Source organism: Sciurus carolinensis, chromosome 5, assembly GCF_902686445.1.
Source record: "Sciurus carolinensis chromosome 5, mSciCar1.2, whole genome shotgun sequence".
NCBI classification, from domain to species: Eukaryota; Metazoa; Chordata; class Mammalia; order Rodentia; family Sciuridae; genus Sciurus; species Sciurus carolinensis.
Window position 1 is genome coordinate 85,120,331 of NC_062217.1, and position 25,465 is coordinate 85,145,795.

General features: G+C 35.0%; 1 protein-coding gene across 3 annotated transcripts in view; it reads left to right on the forward strand.

The window, feature by feature from the left end:
- Micu2 (mitochondrial calcium uptake 2) overlaps nucleotides 1–25,465 on the forward strand; it is a 121,350-nt gene that overhangs the window by 72,971 nt on the left and 22,914 nt on the right. For 2 of the 3 annotated variants that reach the window (XM_047553123.1, XM_047553125.1), the window contains one exon: nucleotides 10,910–10,975. The exons of the other annotated variant lie outside the window; for it this stretch is intronic. In XM_047553123.1, the coding sequence (XP_047409079.1) occupies nucleotides 10,910–10,975 (66 nt within the window). The remainder of the gene's footprint in view (nucleotides 1–10,909; nucleotides 10,976–25,465) is intronic. 3 annotated transcript variants of the gene reach the window in all.

A 25,465-nucleotide genomic window follows, 5' to 3' on the forward strand; every position in this document is an offset into this window, starting at 1 on the left:
AATGACTAGGAATGGATAGACCATATGACCCAGCTATTCCACTTCTTGGCACTTATCCAAAAGACTAAAATCAACATACTATAGTGATACATGCAAACCAATATTTATAGCAGCTCAATTTACAATTGCCAAGTTATGGAACCAGCCTAGGTTCCATAGATCGGTGATAGATATTATCTCAATAGATAAATAGATAAAGAAATTTGGTATATATACAGAATGGATATTTCTTCCACCATAAACAATAATTAAATTATATTATTTGCTAGTGAATGGATGGAACTGGAGAACATGCTGTGTGAAATAAGCCAGATTCAAATAGTCAAGGGTTGAATATTTTCTCTCATATTCAGAACCTAGAGAGAATGAAGAAATTTTAACAAAAGGAGATCTCATGAAAACAGAAGAGAGAACACTGAAGTAGAAGAAGGGGAATGAGGGAGAGGAAGTCAAAATGGGAAAGGGTGGGAACTCCATTCTGACCAAATTATGCTGTGTGCACATATGGATATATCCAATTGAATTTCACTTTTATGTGTAACTAATGCAAAGCAATCTGAATGTAGACTCCTAAATTTTTATTTTTCCTGACTGTATAATCTGTATAACCAATTAGAAGCACTTTTTTAGCAATGTGCCTTTATCACACAATTGTAAAGCATTCAGCTCTCTTTTTCTTTTTCTTTCTTTTTTTTTTTTTTTTTTTGAAATAAAAATAGCTCTCTTCAAGCCAGGCATGGTGGCGCATGCAGCTCAGGAGGCTGAGGCAGGAGGATTGTGAGTTCAAAGCCAGCCTCAGCAAAAGCGAGGTGCTAAATAAGGTACAAACTAGGAATGTGGCTCAGTAGTCAAGTGCCCCTGAGTTCAATCCCCAGTACACCCTCCACCCAAAAAAAAAAAAAAGAAAAGAAATAGCTCTCTTCAGTCTCATTTTTCAGAAATGTAAGTAGTTGTGTTACTTCAGATTGGGCTTAGATAGTTACGAAGAAACTAAAATGTACTCTTGTGCCCATACACAGAGGTGGGGCAAGGAAAAGACTGAAAAAGAGAAACAGAATTTTAGTATTTAAACTAAGAAACATAAATTCAAGTGAAGCATGGTGTGTCCCCCTAGAACAGGACCAGGTGCAGAAATCTCAGCACATTTTCTTTGTCACTACAGAGCTTCTAATGTGACCAGGCAGGGGCAGATAATAATGTTGTGCTCCTCTAGTGTAGAGTCTTGCCAGATCTAAGAGACTTAATTCTGTTTATTTGGAGTTTGTATCACTCTTCAAAAAAAATTTATACAGTCCCTCTGCTTAATACTTTCAGGTTCTTCTGGTTTATGTAAGTACTCAGGTGTTTTTGAAGCTACATCCTCACCCACCCAGGTTACAAAAGAAATCCACTGTCTTAATGTCTCCAAATAGTTAAGTTCTGCCTCCAACTTTCCAGTATTTCCAGAAAAACACATTATTTTACAGTAATATTTAATAAAATCAACTATTATAATAGCCATATTACAATAGCAAGTTCAGGAAACATAATTGGTGTGCAGACACAAAACTTACACAAATATTGAACTCAAGTGCCAGGAGCCAGATTGCAAGCCTGCTTGAGATTGGCCAACAGCTTCAAATGCACAGAGCCTTTGAAATGAAACTAGTGTGACTGAGATAGTTGAAATTGATTTTTTAATTTAAAATTTAAATTGAAAAACTGACATTTACTTCAGTTATTGGAAAACTTAGTATGTTTGAAATGAGTTGGATATGTGAATCTACTTTTGCAACTGTAAATCCTAAATAAAGATTTAAATTTTTCCAGTGGAGTATAAAATCTGAATTGAGACATCCTGCCAAATAAATTAATAAATGAATTTGGAAGGAGGGGGAAAGGAATATAAAATATCCTTTTTTAAAATTAATATTTGATGAAATAATAATCTGAATATTCATCAATTTTACCCTCTTGTTTGTTTTACTTTCTTTTCTTTATTTTCAGAGGGAGCAGTACCAGGGCTTACCCAGGGACATTTAACCACTGAGTCACATCCCCAACCCTTTTTTTTTTTTTATTTAAAGACAGAGTCTCACTAAGTTGCTTGGGGCCTCACTAAATTGCTGAAGCTGACTTTGAACTTGGAATTCTGCCTCCCCAGTGTAACTACCAGAAAACTTATATTTCTTTTGATCAGTACTGCTTCAAGACTATAGACTGAGAAAATTTTTACACAAATTTTATTACATGCACTTTATGACAACCATTCTAAATGCTGAAAAGTTTTTTGTACTTCTAGGTTTCCAGCTTAAATAAGAAAGCTGGAGGATTCCAGAGGAATGAGGTTACACAAAATATATGGATATATAAGGTTTCACTGTACTATTCAGATAAGAAGGTAGATTTCATTTTCTCAAAGTGGTAGAAGTTAAATTTAATAGAAAGCTATAGAGAAAACTATACTGTTTAACTGCTTAAAGAATACGTGAATGTTCCATGTATTCAAAAATGTTTTATGTAACAGATATGAGTTTGAAAAATATTTGTTTCATTAGAAAGTCAGTGTGAGCACATGATTGCAATTCTAGATATTTCCAAAGAAGCAGTGTGAATAAAGTTTATCATATAAAAAGCAAGCTAGAAGTCCCCCAAGGAGTTGAATGTATATATGAATAGACTAAATGGAAAGAACCAAGAATTTCAGATATTATGGCTTCATGGGTACTCAGAAAGTAAGGAGGAAAGGAAATATTAGACAGACAGACATAAGTCTTTGAATTCAATTTCATTCAGGCTGAAGAAAACAGAGAAAATACAAAGAGTGATTAAAAAGAACATTATTATTATTTATTACTTATGTTCCCTTGGGGATATTAGTATTATAAAATTTGGAGCTTTGGTAACAGCCTTGCTGCAGTTGTACAGCACAGCTAAAGTGTGAACCTCTTTTAGCTGTTTATACCTAAAGAAGTGGAATCTCTCTTGTGAACTGTACTGTCAGGAGAAACCAGTGGACAGTTGTTACAGACTTAACAATTAAGAGTTCATCACACTTTCATTAATTTTTTTAACAATGTAGAGTCAATCATAGTCTTCCAAAATCCATCTCTGGCTGCAGTACAGAAGATGAATTAAATGAGAGAAGATTGAAGGCAAGGAGACTCCATAGGCTATTGCAATAGTAGAATTTACAGCTTCGAATGGAAAGAATGATATACAATCAGGAGGTATTATGGAATAGCCTCTGTAGGACGTGGCTTCCATTTAGATTAATGAGGGGAAAAGAAAAATTTGTAGGCAGTCCTTTTTCCAGACTACTTACTTATTTATCAAAGAGAAGATTGGTACTTATTGAGGATTGGTTATGTCTGACATGTACAAAATAAGTAGTAGTATCCCAGTTTAAAGAAGAGTAAATTGATATGCAGTCAATATTACAGCCATAATTTGAATCCAAGTCCATCTAGTTTTAGAATTCTGCTCTTTCCTCAATGTCTCCCTGCCTCATTTGAAGGAGAATTCAGAGGACTGGGTTGAGAAAGATCTTGACTCTGAACTTGGAAATGTTGAGCTTGATAAAATAGTAGGACATCCCTCTAGAGAAACAAATATAGTTGACTGAAGATTCATCAAGAATTCAGCCAAGACTGGAAAACATTTTCATAGAGACAGTCATGAAGTCATGAGAATATATGACCTCAAAGTGGGAGAATGTACAGTGAAAAGTAGTAAGACCACTCTTGGAACAATTCCATTTACAAGGTTCAAGCTGAGGTTGAAAAACAAAGAAATGAAATTGACAAAGAACAGAGTAGTAAGCAGAGTGAGAATAATCAAATCTTGGAAAGAAAAGAATAATAAAAAAATTTAAAAAGTGTTTAATACCAAACTCTTTTAAAAATGGCCAAGTAGGATAGAGACTAAGTAGAGAGTCCCTTAAATTTTGTAGGTCAGTTGGAAACATTACAGAAGCATTTCCAAGGAGTGGTAGGAACCAACACTATGGAGCAATAAGCTGAAAAGGAGTAATTGGGAATTGCAAAATTGGTCGCAGTAGATAAAAAATACTCTTAAAATATCCAGTGATTAAAGGGAGTTATTTAAGTTGAGCCTAAGGAAAAAGATGTGTCTGCACAAGCTGAACCTGAAACAACAGTGCCATTACTCTCTAGTTACCTTGATACTCTAGGGACAAGAAACAGATTTATGACATTATTCAGGTAGGGGTAATTCATATAGAAAGGTCATAATGCATAGAAGGGAGATTCTTTTAGGTTAATGAACCTGTTAGAATTTGCACATACCATTTATTTCCCTAGGCCTGTGTGAGATTTCTGGTTTTATTCCTGAGAGAGACAGGCCTAGGGAGTCAAATCTTATATCCACATAGTAATAAAACTGGAGGTTATTTTATAAAGTAGACTTGGCAGAGCTCCTGGTGATATTACTCTCATACTTAACTAGGACCACAGTTTTGCTTTACTTTACAAATGTTTGGTGGCAACATGAGGCCCAATCACTAAGCCTGTAGGTAAAGGGGATACTGAACATGAAACTGAAAAAAAGGCAAAGGAGGGCATGTTGTTCCCATGTTCACACAGCAGTGTTAGTGTGCCTTTTCAGTACACTCTCTTTCCTATGTATATAGCTTTTGCACCTGCTCGTACCTACTTTGTTTTTTCAAAACATTTTTTTTACATAACAGTCTACTACACTGAATTTATGGAACAATTCCTAAATATGACTGGTTTCTCCCTAAATGTTTGGAAAATCTCAGGATTAGCCCATAATTAAGAAAAGAATATGTTAGGATACATCACTGATTATTTTTTTTTCAAGTTTAAAGTCATGAAAGTCAACCTTGCAAGCCTATAAAAGGTTCTTTTTGCTGATCATACAAATGAAACACTAAGCTTGATAACTCATAGAGTATATGTATTTCAGTTTAAAAAGAAGTATTGAGAATAAAATTGCATTTATATTAGTTATTTGAGTAGTGATTTCACTTCCATATTCCTTACATTAGTAAATTTAACTATGTAGCATCTTATATTTGAAATGTTCTTGAAAGAAACAGATAGTTCATTTCAGATCAGAAAAGCATAGAGTTCATTTCAGATCAGAAAAGCATCAAGAACAGGGTTATTTAATATATCTAAATGTTTGTTTCCCCAGTAAATTGTGTTTAACGTTTTCCACACCATAAGTGACAAAAAGTCGTTAAGAACTACCTTAATACTCAAAACATAAATGTAACAGTGATTTGAACAACAAATGCAAAAATAATGAAATATATTAATACAAAGTTCCATGATAGTACTAAAATACAAATTGCCTCAGTTTGTTACTTTTGTATTTTGTGGTCACATATATATTTTATTAATATCCAGATCTAAAAACTGTATTGCAAGTGTTTTACTTACTACTTTATCCCAAGAACTCATTAAATAATAGCTATCTATATGAGTTGTTCTCTGTCAGGTAATAATAAACATGCTAACAGTGATCAAAGCCAGTGACAGTTAATCTACTTAATCTTTACCTTGATAGATGGTTCATCTGCTTATGTAGGATAAATGCCAAAGTTTTAATGCAACTTCTCTAAACAATAGACTAATAACAAGTCTACTTACTGTTACAAATTGTTCCTTAGGTAGTCCTTTTGGGTTAAGAAAGACTGTGTTCTTAATATGATGGTGTTTTATAATTTTATCATGCTAAATATACCTATTAGAGTTATTACTAAATAAATATAAAAGCCTTCAGTAGAATTAGTATTCTTGATTTTGTAATAGTATTCTTGTTCCAGAGATTAAACTCTACATACTTCATTTTCAGCCCAAAATTGAAAATAACAGCCAATACAAATTTAAGTGGTCAATTTGGCAGTACTTTCTAAATCATTCAGAATTTGTATTTAACAAACAGATATCCTCCTGCATCTTTTACAACTTACCATATAACAATTTTGTCATCTTTTTGTTTCTCTAACATAACACCCCAAGTTCCATCAGAAACATTTCCTTCCTTTACCCACTCCTTTAATAGTTTTTAATCATTCATATCTCAACCCCAGTGTCATCCCCTCATGAAAAATTAACTGGAATAAACCAGTCTAACAATAATCCCTCCCCAACAGTCTCTCAATCCAGTTAACCCTGCTTTTATTTTATTTTAGTCATAGTACTTGAGGTTATCCGAAATGATTTTGTTTACTTGTTTATTTTCTCTAGCCCATTAGAATGTAAGTTCAGTGAGAGCATATACATTATCTATCCTTTACCACTATTTTCCCAAGACCAGAACAGCACTGGTCACATAGTATTCAGTTAGTAGCTTGTTGTCTTGAATCAGTGTCATGTACAACCATTTAAAAAAGAACCATAGGAGATAAGAGATACCTTTTGACCTAGGTCTCTAGAGGAAAATGTTTATGCTCTTTCAAATGGAGATTTAGTACAGAACTGAATTACAACACTATACTCCTGGTAGTACACCAGAACCCTGCACGAACCCTTACCTTGAGTCCAAACTGAAACATTATAAATAAGACCTGACATGACAAGGTTTATCTGGGACAGAATCCACTTGGATAGACTTTAGGACAAACCCTTGCTATTCTGAATTTCACACCATGATGGAATAAGCCCCTCAAAAACTCTTATTTGGGGACTGAGGTTGTGGCTCAGTAGTAGAGCACTTGCCTCACATGCGTGAGGCACTGGGTTTGATCCTCAGCACCACATATAAATGAATAAAATAAGGGTCCATCAACAACTAAAAAATAAAAATTTTAAAAATTGTTTTAAAAACTCTCATTTCAGTGCTCCTGTAATCCCAGCAACTGGGGAGGCTGAGTCAGGAGGATCACAAGTCTGAGGCCCACCTCAGCAATTTAGTGATACCCTATCTCAGAAAAAAAAAATAAAGGCCAGTGATGTAGCTCAGTGGTAAAGCAACCCCAAATTTAATCCCCAGTATCAAGGGAAATTTTTTCTATTTCAACAGAATAATTCTATTTGCTTTTTTGTTTTTTTAATAACTGACAAGACTACAAAGATTATAACAACTATATCAAATATCTTACAAAAGCAAAATGTTTTGAACTTTGTAAAGATTTATAACTAGTATTTTATGAATAACATTGTTTTTTAAATTGTTATTTATATGATAAATTTTTACTAACCTTTGGTATTGATCTGTCAAAACGGGGAGCGGGAGAAGGATCCAGATTACCATGAAGAGTAAAAAAGGAGAAAATGCCACAAATCCTACAGATAGCAATAGTGTAAAAATGTAGCATTGTAAACAATTAATTCTTTCATGCCTATAAGTTTGACAGCTCAAATGAAATGAATAGATGCCTCATAAAACAAAACTAGAGATGAAATCTAAATCTGAATAGTCCTTTGTCAAAGGAATCAAATTTATTATGAAAGAAATGTTCATGTACCAATGGTTTCGTTGATAACATCTGTCAAGCATTTAAAAAAGAGGTAATGCCAAATGTTCTCTAACTTTCAGAAAATTCACAAGAAAGGAAAACTTCCCATGTTATAGGACCAGTATATTTCTGATAACTGAATTTTGGCAAAGATCTAACAAGAAAAGTAAATTATGTACTAGTTTTCCTCATGAACAAAAGTATAAAATACTTAACCAGGTAGAGAAAATCAAATCCAGTACTTTATAAAATAATATAACCAAGTGAGATTCATACAAGGAATACTAGATGAGCTTAATGGTTGAGCTTAATGGTCATATTAACAGAATAAAGGAAAACATCAGTAAGGTCACGTTAATACACAGACAAAGCATTTAACAAAATAAACCCTTTAATGATAAAACTCAGCAGAGTAGGAACAGAAGAGAACTTCCTAAATCTGATAGCATTTATAAAAAATTTAATGACAATCTAGTGGTGTAGCTCAGTAAGTACAGCATACACAAGTCCTGGCTTCAATTCCAACACTGACTGAATGGGATTATATACTACAAGTTGAAGTACTCAATATTTTCCACTTAAGACTAGGAATAAGGCAAAGTTGTTTTTGTTTTTTGTGTGTGGGTTTTTTGTTTTGGGGTTTTTTTTTTTGGTACCAGGAATTGAACTCAGGGGCATTTGACCACTGAGAGCCACTTGCTCAGCTCTATTTTGTATTTTATTTGGCTTTGAACTTAAGATCCTCCTGCTTCAGCCTCCAGAGCTGAGGAAATCCTAAGGAACCAACAACAATAACAAAAAAAGCAGAGACTTCTCAAACTATAACTGAATTTAGAAAGATCTCAGGATAGATCAGTATGCAGAAATTAAATGTATTTCTATATACTAGTGGCAGACAGTGGAAAATGAAATTAAGATTGAGTCTTAATTGAGTAGAGTATAAAATATCAAAAATAATTAGAAACAAATTAGCAAAAAACATGCATTGAAAACTTCAGATGTTGCTGGTAAAAACTCGAGGAAGCATAAATAAAGAAATAATAGCATGTTAATAGATTAGAAGATTTGGTGCGAAGATGTCATTTCCTCCCAAATAGGTCTAAAGATTGAACTTGCCCGTGCAAAATCCCAGCAGGCTTTTTTTTTTTTTTTTTTTTTTTGCGGTACTGGGGATCGAACTCAGGGCCTTCTGCTTTCGAGGCAAGCACTCTACCAGCTGAGCTATCTCCCCAGCCCTTCTTTTCTTAATAGAAGTTGACAAGGCGATTTTAAAGATATATGTAAAAGTAGAGAACCTAAAATAAATAATCGTGATAAATAAGAACATGCTGGTTAACCCATACTAGCTGCCTTTAAGACTTATGAAGATAGAGTGATAATGAATGACACTGTACTACTGTCCAAAGGGCAGATAAGAAGATAAGTGTAATAAAGTCTGTGTGTTCATGGTCACTTAACTTTCAGCAGAGTTACCAAATTAATAAATTGGGAAAGAAATGTTTTTCAACAAATTCGTATGAAAAAAATTAGCCTATGCAAAAATATATTTGATACAGATTCTAGATCTAATCATAAAAACTCAAAATCACTAAACTTTAGAGTAAAAAACAGTATCTTCAGGATCTAGGGGAGACAGAGTTTGTTTTGGGGGGTGTTTTGTTTTTGCAGTTCTGGGGGTAAAAACTAGGATCTCTCATGTGCTAGGTAAGTGCTGTACCTTTGAGCCACATCCCCAGCCCTGAAAGCAATAAAATGAAACTGATAAATTACTCTTAACCAAAACTTATGCTGAAAGACACCATTAAGAAAATGAATAAACAAATGGCAAGGAAATTCACTTTGGAAAAAAGTTTGCAGTTTCTTACAAAGTTAAACAGATCTGTTACCCTGTTAGGTATTTATCCAAGAGAAAGTTGAGCTTTGTTGTACAAGAACATTTATAGCACTTTGATGCAGAGTAGCCAAAACATGAAGACAACACAAACATCTGTCAACAGATAAATGAATAAATAGTGGTATAGTCTTATAATGTAATACTGCTCAACAGTGAATAGAAACAAACTGCTGATATGCAAACAACAGGGATGAATCTCAAGACCATTATGCTGAATGAAAGAAGGAAGACAGAAAATAATGCTTAGTATTGTGAATCCACTTACTTGAATTTCTAAACTAGTTGAAATGAACTTAGGTAGAAACAAAATCAGAACTGCCATCACGGGGATACAGAGAGAAAGGATTGATTGGGAAGAGACACACACACAAACACAAAAACTATCAAAATTTTATAGCTAAGATTTGTACATTTCAGTATAGGCAATTTTTTTCTAAAGAGCATAAAATAACCGAAGGGAACAAAGTGAGTAGAAGTATAGATAAACCAAGAATGTATTGATAATCACTGAAGCTGAGTTTTGTTTATATATGGTTTATTATAGAATTCTGTTCACTTTGTACTTGAAATTTTGCCCAGTAAAACTTTAAAAAGAGGTAGAAGTAGGAGCAGTAAGTAAATGGAGAACTATTTGGGTATTGAACTTGGTGTTACATCATTTGGTTGTCAACTTAAAAAATAAACAGTGAAACAAATACAAAGTTTTTCCATTCCTTTCCCTAAACTACTTAAGTAGGGTGGGGGCATTTTAAAATGGGTGAGGGATTCAGAGAACTAAAGATAAAGCATTTAGCTAAAACAGATATAATTAAGTCACTAAATCTGAGATAATTTGGAATTTAGTCGCAGCAATTTAATAACTATTAATAAGGAAATAACCTAGGGGAAAATGTGTCTCCTAATTGATTTGAATTCATAGTTAGGGATTTTGTCTTCATCTGATTTTTTTAATCTTTTTTTTTTTTTAATTTGCTTTCCATATGAAGATTTGTACAAATGATTATGAAAGGTAGGTGAGTTTTTTAATGTATTCAATTTCAAGGCACCATTTACAACTTTATAATTAATAAAAGTATCTTTATTTTAATGCTTTGTAAGTATATAAAAGAAGGAAAAGCATATACTACATGTTTGAGAATACATATATACATATGTACACACACATACACACACACATATATGTTTACATATATACCTTTTTAAGAGCTGTGTGCTTGAAAATGTGGCCGTAAAGTATCAGTGATATAAAATATTGTTATGAATAAAAAAATATTGTTATGAATAAAAATTCTCTTGAAAGTAGGACCAAATAATCTTGAATTTTTTTTAACTGCTGCCTTCAGAACATGTATCTATTAAAGTAAGCTAACTTTCTAAGAAGAAAATTATAACAATAATAAATACCCCTGCTCTTGTTGATTTTTCTCCTTTCATTCCTGCTGGTCAAAAGTGATTTATAATGTAAAAAGTATTTTAATTAATATTTAACAAATAACTAGTATGAATTTTATAACAACTTGTCCATTTTTTAGGTTATTTTGAAAAATTCAGTAAATACATATGTAAACTCATGTTTGCAATCTTTTCAGCTTCAGAAGATAATAAGTAAACAAGATGACTTAAAGACAATGAAAACTAATGAAATAGAATGTCAGGTATGTACATACATAATCCAAATATTTACAAACAATATTTATGGTAGTGCTCTGTTGTGTTACTCAAACTCACAGATAGTTGATGTTATAAATAACTTAATATTTTAAATGGATGTGCTATATTCACATGATCCTAACTCCAAAAAGTACACTAGACTATATAGATGGAGTAAAATTCCCTCTGCTTTCTGCCCATTTCTCCCTGAGGAGAGGAGTGCTACAAATTTCCTGTGTGTTCCTCAATAGAAATTTTATGCATATAAACCACACATGTAAATAATTTAATAAAGGACTGTGATTGTCGCTCAGTGGTAGAGCCCTTGCCTCTCACGTGTGAAGCACTGGGTTCCATCCTCAGTAACACATAAAAATAAATAAAGGTATTGTGTCCATCTACAACTAAAAATATTTATAAAAATAATTTAATAAATACATCTATTTAATAAATCTATATCTGTTTTCCATGTTTATACAAGCAGTAGCATGCTATTCATTGCTCCACACTTTTTTTTTTTTTTTTTTTTTTTTTGCTTAATATATCTAGATATCTCATTCTTTTTAATGACTCCATCTACTTTGTTGTATGGGTAGCAGTTTCTGAACTCTTGAAAAACGTGTAACATGTATTCATCTTTGCATATTAAAAGAATACTTAATGAATAATCCTATAATTATACCATATGTGAATAAGGGATAACTTCCCCGAAATATAGTTGCTGAATCAAAAGGTAATAGTATTTCTAAGGTCATTGACACGTTTGCTAAATATTGACTAATACCTTCTGTAGAATATGAACCAATTTTCATTCCTAGTGAAATGCATATCAGCAAATTTTCATTAATAATCTTTTAATTAATCATAATTCCACATTATGCTTTCCATGAAATTTTCTTAAATTTTCAGATCATTTCATCTTTCAGAGGATGTCTGTTTCAAAATTTGCAAATTATTAGCGGTGTAGTTCTTTTTTACATTTTATTCCATTTGAATAATCCTATACTTCTTTTTCTCAAATCCAAATCTTTTTAAATGCTATGTCCTTTTCCTAGATGTACATATCCTGTATGTTTTCATAATACCCTGTATGTCCCCAATCATAGCACATTGTCATTTAATATAATATCTTTAGTTGTTTGGATCCTTCTCTACAATGAAAGCATCGTGAATGTCTTCAGGGTTGTGTGAAGTTAAGTACAGCACAGACACTAAATGCAAGTAGTACAGAACTCACTGAAAATTATGTTCATGGTTACTATTTATTGTAGTGAGTAGATACAGAATAAAATCAGCTAGAAAAGACACATGGAGTAGAGTTCCGGAAAGTGTCACAAGCTATTCCAGTTATCCTCTACAGATAGAGACATGGAAAATGTAAACATTTTAAGCAACAGTGTTTAATAATATGTATGGACTAGTGACAGCTAAGGAAGCCCACCAGAAGCCTTGATGTCCAGAAATGTTATTGGAGTTAGCCATGTAAACCTCGTTGGCTCCTCACATGCCTGAACCTTAGTCTCCAGCCCTTCCAGAGATCAGGCTGAACCCCTGGGCCCAAAATTCCTACCCTAAATCCCCTTGTTAGACCATCTGGTGTGGCTCAAGGGCCCTGGGGTATAGTTAAAGCCTGGACATTCTTGCCTTAGGAATTACCAGCAACCCTGGACAAAGACCAGACCTATTCTTGTGAAAGGTTAATTCTGTACTTACACGGGTTGTGTCCTTGTGGCCTGGTAAAGCACAAGTCATACATAATATGCTCAATTAATGTTTTTGTTTTTTGCTGTGCTGGGGATTGAACCCAGGGTCTCACATGCTAGGCAAGTCCTCTACCACTGAGCTACTTTCACATACCCCATGTTACGGGTTATTAAGATTGTTTCTGGACTGAGGATATATAGCACAGTGGTAGAGTATGTGCTTAGCACATGCAAGGCCCTGGATTCAGTCCCCAGCATTGGGGGTGGCGGGGGGGAGATAATTTACAAATATTTACAAATTAGAAGTCATGCTGCTAATTCAAGAGGCTGAGGCAGGAGGATTGTTTGAATCCATGAGTTCAAGACAATCCTGGGCAACCTGCAAGATCCCATCTCAAAAAATAAATAAGCTCAGTACAATGGCACACAACTGTAATCTCAGCTACTCAGGAAGCAGCCTCAGCAATTTAATGAGGCCCTTAAGTAAGTTAGCAAGACCTTGTCTAAAAAATAAAATATAAAAATTGCCAGGGATGTGACCCAGTGGTTAAATGCTTCTGGTTTCAATCCCTGGTACCCTAATAAATACTAATAAATATCCAAACATGTAAATTTAGGATAGAGTTGTAAAAGTGAAATTCTTGGAACAAAAAGCATGAATGGTTTTTAAGACTTTTGATGTGAATTGCCAGATTGTTTTCTGGAAAGGTTTTTATAACAATTTACAGTACCTGCAGTATTCAGTGAGCCTGCCCATCTCTTGGCATTGTCTCTAGGATTGATCTCTTTGTTTTGTTTTTAATTTGTGCCAGTTTGGTAGGACGAGAAGGTATCTCAATGTTTTTTAAAAATAATTATCTAGAGCATTTGTATTTCTTACTTTATAAGTTTTCTTTTTCTGTTTTATTTCGGGAGGGAATTTTCTTTAGGTTTTTGTTTCTTATATACTTTTATGAATATATTTAAAGATATTAAACTAGGATCTGTCAAAATTTTCAGATAGTTTTCAGATTAGTTTGTGAGTATAATGTTTTATCTATAGATTTAAATATAGTTCTGTTTACCTGTTTTTAATATGTTCAATTATTTTCATTCCTTAAAAGGTGTATCCATCAAAATTCATTGTAAATACTAACATATTCTTATTGAGTCTCGGTCTCATTTCTTTACATTTAATTTTTTCATTCATCAAAATTCATTTCTTAAGAGTAATCCTAGGGAACTTTGTATTGTTACTATTATGAGTAGAATCTTTTTTTCCCTCAAGGGAAAAATCATTACTACTAAATAGGAAATCTGTTTGATTTTTTTTTTTTTTTTTTTTTTCCCAATTTGATTTGTAATGTTTGTGTTCTGGTGAACCTTACAGAATTTTCTCATTATTTGATTTTTTTTTTCTGTTGATCTTCTTAGTTGTATAAAATCATGTTATCTCTAATATTAATCTTAGTTTATTCCTTTATGCATTGTACAAAACTAACAGGAAAACATATTAATTAATAGCATTGATGTAAGGCATCCTGATCATTATTTTTGACAAACACTAAAAAAGGAGGAAGTGGATGTGGACAGGTGGTATGCTCAAATTTAGTAAAATGATTCTAGAGTCATATAGAAGAATAAACACAAGAAAACAGGCACAAATGTTCTGAAAAATACAAGTACCAAGGTACTTATGCAAATAAAGTGGTATGATGAGAAATAATAGTTAAAAATACAAACCCAAATACAATGATTATTATCATATATGATGTAGGTAGCACTTTAAATCAGTGGGGAAATACTATGAAATTACTTGTTAATAATCCAGAAACCTAGAAGTTACTCTTTTTATTTAAAGTACTCATATTCATTTATTTTAAAAACACTTATTGACAAGAAGCTACAATTCATTTAGTACATTTTAAAGTTAATTTTGGTTTTATGGATGGCAGCATCTTTATACTCTGAATGCAATTCAGTCTATAGATGATGCTTAGTAAGCACCACAGAATTTGTTAAGAATAACATGTGAATTGTTTTAAAAGAACAATTAGAATAAATAAACTACCACTTGCCAACCATTAAACACAAATGTACTTGCAAAACTGAAGTAATATTCACTGGCTGTTAGATTTTTTTTTTTTTTAAGATTCAAGATATTTTATTAACAGCTACTGCAAACAGTAAGATAACTCAATTAGATTACTAAGTACAGAATCAACATACAAAATCAGTAGATTACGTATATTCAAAATAATCTTTTGGAAGATTGGAAAAAAGATTTCATATATAACAGAAAAAATATATTAATATGTTTGTCAATAAAGATGTGAGATCTATTAAAAATAAAAATTAAAATATCCCTGTAGCAAAAACAGCCTTTTGACAAAGGGCCATATTATTGTGTAAATTAATTTCTAAATTTAACAAAATCTCAATGAAAACTTAACAGTTTTAAGCTGTATCACCTGAGGCTAAATTTAGCACTAAAACACATTAAGGCATTTTAAAAAACCTAAATAATTTTAAGAGTATCATACTGGTCTATTAGCAAAACAGAATGCCCAGATGTAAGTACACTCAGATACATATATAAATTGAATGTATAAAGAGGACATCATCTCAAATCACTGGGAAAAAGAAGTAGTCAGTAAAATGTTATAGGGATAAAGTAATATCCCTGTCTTATAAATCTGGAGTTAGCAAGAACTATCTAATCTTTCATGACTCAAAATCACCAAGTCATAAATTATTTCACTGGTACTTTTTGTTACATAAAAATCAATTTTTTATGGAAAGAAGCATCATCATAAACTTTTTTTAAAAAAAGACAACTAAGGGAGATATTTACAGCTCATATCACAAAGAGCTATCCTTCATAACATGTAAATTGACAAAATCATAACCCTTTCAAAACATAGAAAAAGGAAATAAAATTTGCTGTTAATAAACAAGATAGTTAACTTCACTCATTAAAAAAGAGAAATGTAAGTTAAAACTGCGGATGAAAGACCGTTTTCTCTCTCTCCATTGGCAAAAATCCAAAGTTAGCTAACATACTCTATTGATAGGACTCTGGAGGGAAAGCATTTTCTCATGCATTCTGACAGTGGTGTTGAAGTCACCCAGAATTATTGTGTTATGATCCGTGTGATTCCTGGAATTAAGAAGGATTTATTTAATGTACATGGATGTACCATTGTTTGGGGCATAAATATTTATGATCATTATGTCTTTCTCATTTATGGTTCCCTTAAGCAGTATGAAATGTCCTTCTTTATCCCTTCTAACTTTGGCGTGAAGTCCACTTTATCTGAGTCCATGTGCGTGGTATGTTTTTTCCCATCCTTTCACCTTTAGTCTGTGAATGTCTTTTTCTATGAGATGAGTCTCTTGAAGGCAGCATATTGTTGGGTCTTGCTTTTATTCCAATCTGCCAATCTATGTTTTTTGATTGATAAATTTAGGCCAATAACGTTCAGGATTATTATTGAGATATGATTTGTATTCCCAGTCATTTGGTCTTACTTTTGGTTTTTAACTTGACTTGGTTTCTCCTTTGATTGGCTTTTCCTTTGGGGTAGTTCCTCTCTTTACTGACCTACATTGTTGTTTTTCATTTCCTCCTCATGGAATATTTTGCTGAGAATGTTCTGTAGTCAGGTTATTTGTAAATTCTTTTGTTTAGCAGGGAAGGATTTTATTTTGTCTTCAAATCTGAAGGCTAGTTTTGCTGGGTATAAGATTCTTGGTTGGCAACCATGTTCTTTCAGAGCTTGAAATATGTTGTTCCAGGCCCTTCCAACTTTTAGGATCTGGGCTGAGAAATCTGCTGATATCCGTATTGGTTTCCCCCTATATGTAATCTGATACTTTTCTTTTCCAGTCTTTAAAATTCTGTCTTTATTTTAGATATTGGGCATTTTCATTATAATGTGCCTTGGTGTGGATCTGTTGTAATTTTATATATTTGGTGCGCTGTAAGCCTCTTTTAGTTGATTTTCCATTTCATTCTTCAGGTGTGGGAATTTCTGATATTATTTCATTGAATAGGTTGTTCATTCCTTTGGTTTGTATCTCTGTGCCTTCCTCAATCCTGATAATTCTTAAATTTGGTCTTTTCATGTTATCCCATAGTTCTTGGAAGTTCCATTCATGATTTCTTACCATGTTTTCAGTTTGGTCAACATTATTTTCAAGATTAAATATTTTGTCTTCATTGTCTGAGGTTCTGTCTTCCAAGGATCTAGTCTGTTGGTGATGCTTTCCACTGAGTTTTTTATTTGGTTTATTGTTTCCTTCATTTCAAGGATTTCTGTTTAGTTTTCTTTCAGAATCTCTGTCTCTGTTCAAATGATCTTTTCCTTCCTCCAGTTGCTCTTTTAACTGTTTGGTCTTTCATTGCCTGCATTTGCTCTTTTATCTCATCCTTTGCTTCGTGAATCTTTTTAATTAAGTATGTTCTGAACTCCTTTTCTGACATTTCTTCTACCATGCTGTCATTGGATTCTATTAATGTAGAATCTTGGTTTGTTTGGAACACTTTCTTCCCTTGTTATTTCATGTTGTTCACTTATCTTCCCCTCTAGCAGTGCAGATCTGGGGTATTGCAATTTCCCACCTGTAGGCTTATAGTGACCCTGCAGGTTTCCAAAAACCTCTTCTTTAAGGGGGAGATCAATATTAGCAGCACCCAGTACAGACAATAGGCAGCCCTAAGCCAAATAGCCCCTATGAAGACATTAACAATATTGTTATAATAAACAGAGGATGAGTTCAAATATTATCTACAGTATAACAAATAGATTTGCAATGAGGTCTACAGTTTCTAATGATGGACAAAGAGAATAGGGAGGGGGTGTAGAATGTAACTGTTAATGGGATAAGAAAAGAGTATATAGGGGGCAATCCAAGATGGCAGAAGGGGCGATCCAAGATGGCGGACTAGAGAGTGACTGCATCTCCAGTCGCTCCAGAACACAGGATTCAAGAAGGGGAGGCATTAAGAGACTCGGACTAAAATAGAGCCATGGGTGAGTCTCTCCCTCCAGGTGAAGCTCGGCCTGGGCGGCAGGCCCGGATAGAAGTGGCTTATCAGAGTAGGGCAGGGCAGCTAGAGTCATCCCCAGGCAGCCCTGTGCACTCCAGCGGTGGGCTCCTCCAACACGGCCAGCTTCTCCAGCTTCTCGGAGCAGGCCCCCCAGTGAGAGCCTTTCTGAACAGAACCAGCTGCAAGTCCTGGAGCCAGCACGGCAGGCTCCGGCCCACAAGCGGCTTCAAGGACCAGGACAGGTAAGCCAGGGACTTCCCCAAGCAGCCCGGCCGCTTTCGGCAGGAGGCGCCTTTCAAGGCTAGCTTCTCGGAGCAGACCGCCCAGTGAGAGCTTTTCTACATACAGCCAGCCACAAGTCCCCGAGCCAACGGAGAGCTCTGACCCGCAAGCAGCCTCTGGGATCAGGGCAGGGCAGCCAGAGACTTCTCCAGGCGGCCCTGCCCCCTCCAGCCGCAGGCTCTTTCCACGGGGCAATCCAAGATGGTGGACTAGAGGGTGACTGCATCTCCAGTCACTCCAGAACACAAGATTCAAAAAGGGGAGGCATTGAGAGACTTGGACTAAAATAGAGCCACAGGGTGAGTCTACCCCACCGGGTGAAGCTCGGACTGGACGGCAGGCACGGATACGGGCACCTTATCAGAGCAGGGCAGGGCAGCTAGAGTCTTCCCCAGGTAGCCCTGCACACTCCGGCGGTGGGCTCCTCCCACATGACCAGCTTCTCGGAGCAGGCCCCCCAGTGAGAGCCTTTCTGCACAGAGCCAGCTCTAAACCCTGGAACCAGTAGCGGTCTAGGGGCAGCTTTCATCGGAAGCACTGCATTATCAAGTTCCTCTAAGACTTCAGGCTGCTGAAGGCTGGGAGGTGATACACTGGAAATCTACAGGGACACTATAAGCCAATAGAGGAAATCTGCAATATCTCAGAGTCCCACTGACAACTGACCAATATGAGAAAACAAGGGAAGAAAATGTCCCAAACAAACCTAGATACTATATCAATAAAACCCAATGACAGCACAGCAGAAGAAATGTCAGAAAGGGAGTTCAGAATGTACATAATTAAAATAATCAAGGAAGCAAACGAGGAGATGAAAGAGCAAATGCAGGCATTAAATGATCGCATCAATCAACAGTTAAAAGAGCAAATACAGGAAGCAAGAGATCATTTCAATAAAGAGTTAGAGATACTGAAAAAAAAAACAAACAGAAATCCTTGAAATGAAGGAAACAATAAACCAAGTTAAAAACTCCATAGAAAGCATAACCAATAGGATAGAACACCTGGAAGACAGAACCTCAGACATTGAAGACAAAATATTTAATCTTGAAAACAAAGTTGGCCAAACAGAGAAGATGGTAAGAAATCATGAACAGAATCTACAAGAATTATGCGATATCATGAAAAGGCCAAATTTGAGAATTATTGGGATTGAGGAAGGCTTAGAGAAACAAACCAAAGGAATGAGCAATCTATTCAATGAAATAATATCAGAAAATTTTCCAAATCTGAAGAATGAAATGGAAAACCAAGTACAAGAAACTTATAGGACTCCAAATATAAAAAATTACAACAGACCCACACCAAGGCACATTATTATGAAAATACCTAACATACAAAATAAAGACAGAATTTTTAAAGGCTGCGAGAGAAAAGAATCAAATTACATTCAGGGGGAAACCAATAAGAATATCAGCAGATTTTTCAATCCAGACCCTAAAAGCTAGAAGGGCCTGGAACAACATTTACCAAGCCCTCAAGGAAAACGGATGCCAACCAAGAATCTTATACCCAGCAAAACTTACTTTCAGATTTGACGACGAAATAAGATCCTTCCATGATAAACAAAAGCTAAAGGAATTTACAAGAAGAAAGCCGGCATTACAGAACATTCTCAGCAAAATATTCCATGAGGAAGAGATGAAAAACAACGATGCAAATCAACAATGGGAGGAACTAGCCTAAAGGAATAGCCAAATAAAGGAGAAACCAAATCATGTCAAAAAACAAAAATGAGTCAAATGACTGGGAATACAAATCATATCACAATAATAACCCTGAATGTTAATGGCCTAAACTCATCAATCAAAAGACATAGACTGGCAGATTGGATTAAAAAGAAAAATCCAACAATATGCTGCCTGCAAGAGACTCACCTCATAGAAAGAGATACCCATAGACTAAAGGTGCAAGGATGGGAAAAAACATACCATGCACACGGACACAGCAAAAAAGCTGGAGTATCCATCCTTATTTCAGATAATGTGGACTTCAAGCCAAAACTAGTCAGAAGGGATAAAGAAGGACATTTCATACTGCTTAAGGGAAGCATAAATCAGCAAGACATAACAATCATAAATATCTATGCCCTGAACATTGGCTCATCCATGTACGTCAAACAAATCCTTCTCAATTCCAGAAATCAAATAGACCACAACACAATAATACTAGGCGATTTTAACACACCTCTCTCACCACTGGATAGATCTTCCAAACAAAAATTGAATAAAGAAACCATAGATCTCAATAACACAATCAACAATTTAGACTTAACCGACATATATAGAATATACTATCCAACAAAGAACGAATACACTTTCTTCTCAGCAGCACATGCATCCTTCTCTAAAGTAGACCATATTTTATGCCACAAAGCTACTATTAGAAAATACAAGAAGATAGAGATACTACCTTGTACTCTATCAGATCATAATGGATTGAAATTAGAAATAAATGACAGAATAAAAACAGAAACTTCTCCAATACCTGGAGATTAAATAATATACTATTATATGATGAATGGATAACAGAAGACATTAGGAGGGAAATAAAAAAATTCTTAGAAGTAAACGAGAACAAAGACACATCATATCAAAATCTCTGGGACACTATGAAAGCAGTACTTAGAGGAAGATTTATTTCATGGGGCGCATTCAACAAAAGAAGTAGAAATCAACAAATAAATGACTTAACACTACAGCCCAAAGCCCTTGAAAAAGAAGAGCAGACCAACACCAAAAGTAGTAGAAGACAGGAAATAGTTAAAATCAGAGCCGAAATCAACGAAATTGAAACAAAAGAAACAATCGGAAAAATTAACAAAATTAATAGTTGGTTCTTTGAAAAAATAAACAAAGAGGGAGAAAACTCAAATTACTAAAATTCGGAATGAACAAGGAAATATCACAGCAGACAAGATTGAAACACAAAACATAATTAGAAGCTATTTTGAAAATCTATACTCCAACAAAACAAAACCTTGAAGACATCAACAAGTTTCTAGAGACATATGAATTACCTAAACTGAACCAGGAGGACATATACAACTTAAATAAACCAATTTCAAGCAATGAAATAGAAGAGGTCATCAAAAGCCTACCAACAAAGAAAAGTCCAGGACCAGATGGGTTCTCAGCCGAGTTCTACAAAACCTTTAAAGAAGAGCTCATTCCAATACTCCTCAAAGTATTCCATGAAATAGAAGAGGGAACCCTCCCAAACTCGTTCTATGAAGCCAATATCACCCTGATACCTAAACCAGACAGAGACACATCAAGGAAAGAAAATTTCAGACCAGTATCCTTAATGAACATTGACGCAAAAATTCTCAACAAAATTTTAGCAAATTGCATACAAAAATATATTAAAAAGATAGTGCACCACGATCAAGTGGGTTTTATCCCAGGGATGCAAGGTTGGTTCAACATCAGGAAATCAATAAATGTCATTCACCATATCAATAGACTTAAAGTGAAGAATCACATGATTATTTCAATAGATGCAGAAAAAGCATTCGATAAAATACAGCACCCCTTCATGCTCAAAACACTAGAAAAAATAGGGATAGTGGGAACATTCCTTAACATTGTAAAGGCCATCTACTCTAAGCCCATGGCTAATATCATTCTAAATGGTGAAAAACTGAAAGCATTCCCTCTAAAAACTGGAACAAGGGAGGAATGCCCTCTTTCACCACTTCTATTCAATATCGTCCTTGAGACTCTAGCTAGAGCAATTAGACAGACCAAAGAAATTAAAGGGATATGAATAGGAAAAGAAGAACTCAAAGTATCCCTGTTCGCTGATGACATGATTATATATTTAGAGGAACCTGGAAATTCCACCAGAAAACTTTTAGAACTCATAAGTGAATTCAGTAAAGTAGCAGGTTACAAGATCAATGCTCATAAATCCAATGCATTTTTATACATAAGTGATGAATCTTCAGAAAGAGAAATTAGGAAAACTACCCCATTCACAAATAGCATCGAAAAAAATAAAATACTTGGGAATCAATCTCACAAAAGAGGTGAAAGACCTCTACAATGAGAACTACAGAACAGCAAAGAAAGAAATTAAAGAAAACCTTAGAAGATGGAACGATCTCCCATGTTCTTGGATAGGCAGAATTAATATTGTCAAAATGACCATACTACCTAAAGTGCTATACAGATTCAATGCAATTCCAATTAAAATCCCAATGATGTACCTTACAGAAATAGAGCAAGCAATTATGAAATTCATCTGGAAGAATAAAAAACCCAGAATAGCTAAAGTAATCCTCAATAGAAAGAGCGAAGCAGGGAGTATTGCAATACCAGATCTTCAACTCTACTACAAAGAATAGTAACAAAAACAGCATGGTATTGGCACCAAAATAGACAGGTCGATCAATGGTACAGAATAGAGGACATGGACACAAACCCAAATAAATACAATTTTCTCATACTAGACAAAGGGTCCAAAAATATGCAATGGAGAAAAGATAGCCTCTTCAACAAATGGTGCTGGGAAAACTGGAAAACCATATGCAACAGAATGAAATTAAACCCCTATCTCTCACCCTGCACAAAACTCAACTCAAAATGAATCAAGGACCTCGGAATCAGACCGGAGACCCTTCATCTTATAGAAGAAAATGTAGGTCCAAACCTTCAACTTGTTGGCTTAGGATCAGACTTCCTTAACAGGACTCCCATAGCACAAGAAATAAAAGCAAGAATCAACAACTGGGATAGATTCAAACTAAAAAGCTTTCTCTCAGCAAAGGAAACTATCAGTAATGTGAAGAGAGAGCCTACAGAGTGGGAGAATATCTTTGCCACTCATACTTCAGATAGAGCGCTAATTTCCAGAATCTATAAAGAACTCAAAAAACTCTACACCAAGAATACAAATAATCCAATCAACACATGGGCTAAGGAAATGAACAGACACCTCACAGAAGAAGATGTACAAGCAATCAACAGATATATGAAAAAATGTTCAACATCTCTAGTAATAAGAGAAATGCAAATCAAAACTACCCTAAGATTTCATCTCACCCCAATTAGAATGGCGATTATCAAGAACACAAGCAACAGTAGGTGTTGGCGAGGATGTGGGGAAAAAGGTACATTCATACATTGCTGGTGGGGTTGCAAATTAGTGCAGCCACTCTGGAAAGCAGTATGGAGATTCCTCAGAAAGCTTGGAATGGAAACACCATTTGACCCAGCTATCCCACTCCTTGGCCTATACCCAAAGGTCTTAAAATCAGCATACTACAGAGATACAGCCACATCAATGTTCATTGCTGCTCAATTCACCATAGCCAGATTGTGGAACCAACCTAGATGCCCTTCAGTTGATGAATGGATAAAGAAACTGTGATATATATATATATATATATATATATATAATATTCTATTTTTATATATATGTATATATATAAAAATAGAATATTACTCTGCCATGAAGAATGATAAAATTATGGCATTTTCAGGCAAATGGATGAAATTGGAGAATATCATGCTGAGATAAGCCAATCTCAAAAAACTAAAGGACGAATGATCTCACTGATAAGCGGATGAGGACATATAATGGGGGGTGGGAGGGGTTAGCGTTAGGGTTAGGTATAGGGTTAGGGATAAGGAGGGTGGTAAGAATGGAGGAAGGAAGGACTGTATAGAGGGAAAAGAGGGGTGGGAGGGGTGTGGGGAAGGGAAAAAAAACAATGAATGAAACAACATTGCCCTATGTAAATTTATGATTACACAAATGGTATGCCTTGACTCCATGTACAAACAGAGAAACAACATGTATCCCTTTTGTTTACAATAATAAAAAAAAAGTATATAGAAGTACTACATTGTAGGAAGAGTACAAGTGTAATCAAAGGAAGTTGATTGTTAGCATGAGAAAAGGGAGAAAGAGACTGAGGAAACAGGTAAACAAAAGGAAAATACAGCAAGAAAAATAAAGAAATAAAAACTCAAAATTTTTCAAAAAGGAGAAATAAAAGTCTACACTATAACAATCATATACTATTCAAACTTCCCAGTCTTCAGTAGCCTGATACATGAGAGGTACCTGACAATGAGCTTCCAGTCTCCAGCAGGCATCTCAGGATGGGATTGGCCCCACATAAAGATGGCAGCTTCCACTTCCAGCATAATCTAAGATGACTGCACTGTCTTTCAAATCTGTTGGCAAACGGGGAGCTGCAGTGCAGGGCATGGGTGACAAGTCTGTGTGAGGTCCTGCAGGCTGCCGGCGGATGACCAGCTGGTGGACCTCAGGCAGTGGGTGATGGGTAGGTAAAAGGCAGGCGATAGGCAGACAAGAGGCAGGCCAAAGTACAAATGGCGGATGATAGGCAGCAGTCAGTGAGCGATCTACACTCTAAAAGTAGTCAATATGCTGGCAAACTGCGGGTGATCAAGATAGACAAATGGGGTAAACAGCAGGGGAGTGAAGAACAGCAAAGACTGCCTCCCAGAGAAACAGATTTTCCTCTGCTTGAAACCCAAGTTATGAGTGATGAGGAACACAGCCTCCCTCTGGTCCACCTTCTTGGATCTCTCCTAGAAGTTATTCTTGACATCTCCTTGTTCCTCCCATACAATTAAGCCACTATATTCCATCTGTTCTGCCTCTTACTTATTTCCAAATCCATCTTTTTTTCTTCTGTTCTTTTTTCCACTAGTATCATTTGAGAAAGCCACTATCATTTTGTCACTTTGAATATTACAGTGCCCTCCTAACTGATCTCCCTGCATCCTATCTTCTGCATTTTCAGGTTGTAGCCAGGGATGACTTAAGCACAAATATAATGTAACTACTACTTAATTCTTAAATTGGACATTACAAATTATATACATGGATCAAAATATCACATGGTACCCATAAATATGTATATTTTATGCATCAGCAATAATATCATAAACATTTTTCAACAGTGTGAAAAATCCTTATAAGCCTATGTCATCTGTCTCTGGTCTCCCTCCAGCCTCTTGCTAGACCACTTTTTTCTGCAACAGAGTATTTGGTCTAACTGCCTCAGTTCTGATGCTGCTTTTAACACTTAGTAGCTGTGTGACCATGGGCATACCTATCTACCAATCTGCCCCATTGAGAAATTTGGGAGATTAAATGAGTTAATACATTGCAGTCTCTTAGAACTGTGCTTATCACCCAGGCAGTATATAAATAAGAATTTACTGTTATACTTACTTTTGCTTTCTACATCCCAGCCATAGAGCATCATGCTGTCTGCACCTTCAGGCCCTTATACATGCTCCCTGTTTGAAATGTTTATTCCCACTTTTTTCTTACTAAACTTCTGCTCAGATTTCAAATCATAGTTTAAATGACATTTTCTTAGTGATACCTTGTCTGAGCTCCTAAGGGAGTCCTGTCTCAGACTCTCATGACTCTCTATACATCCTCCTAGCACTTTTATGTGTGATTAGTTTGCGTTTGGGTGGGAAGGAGAA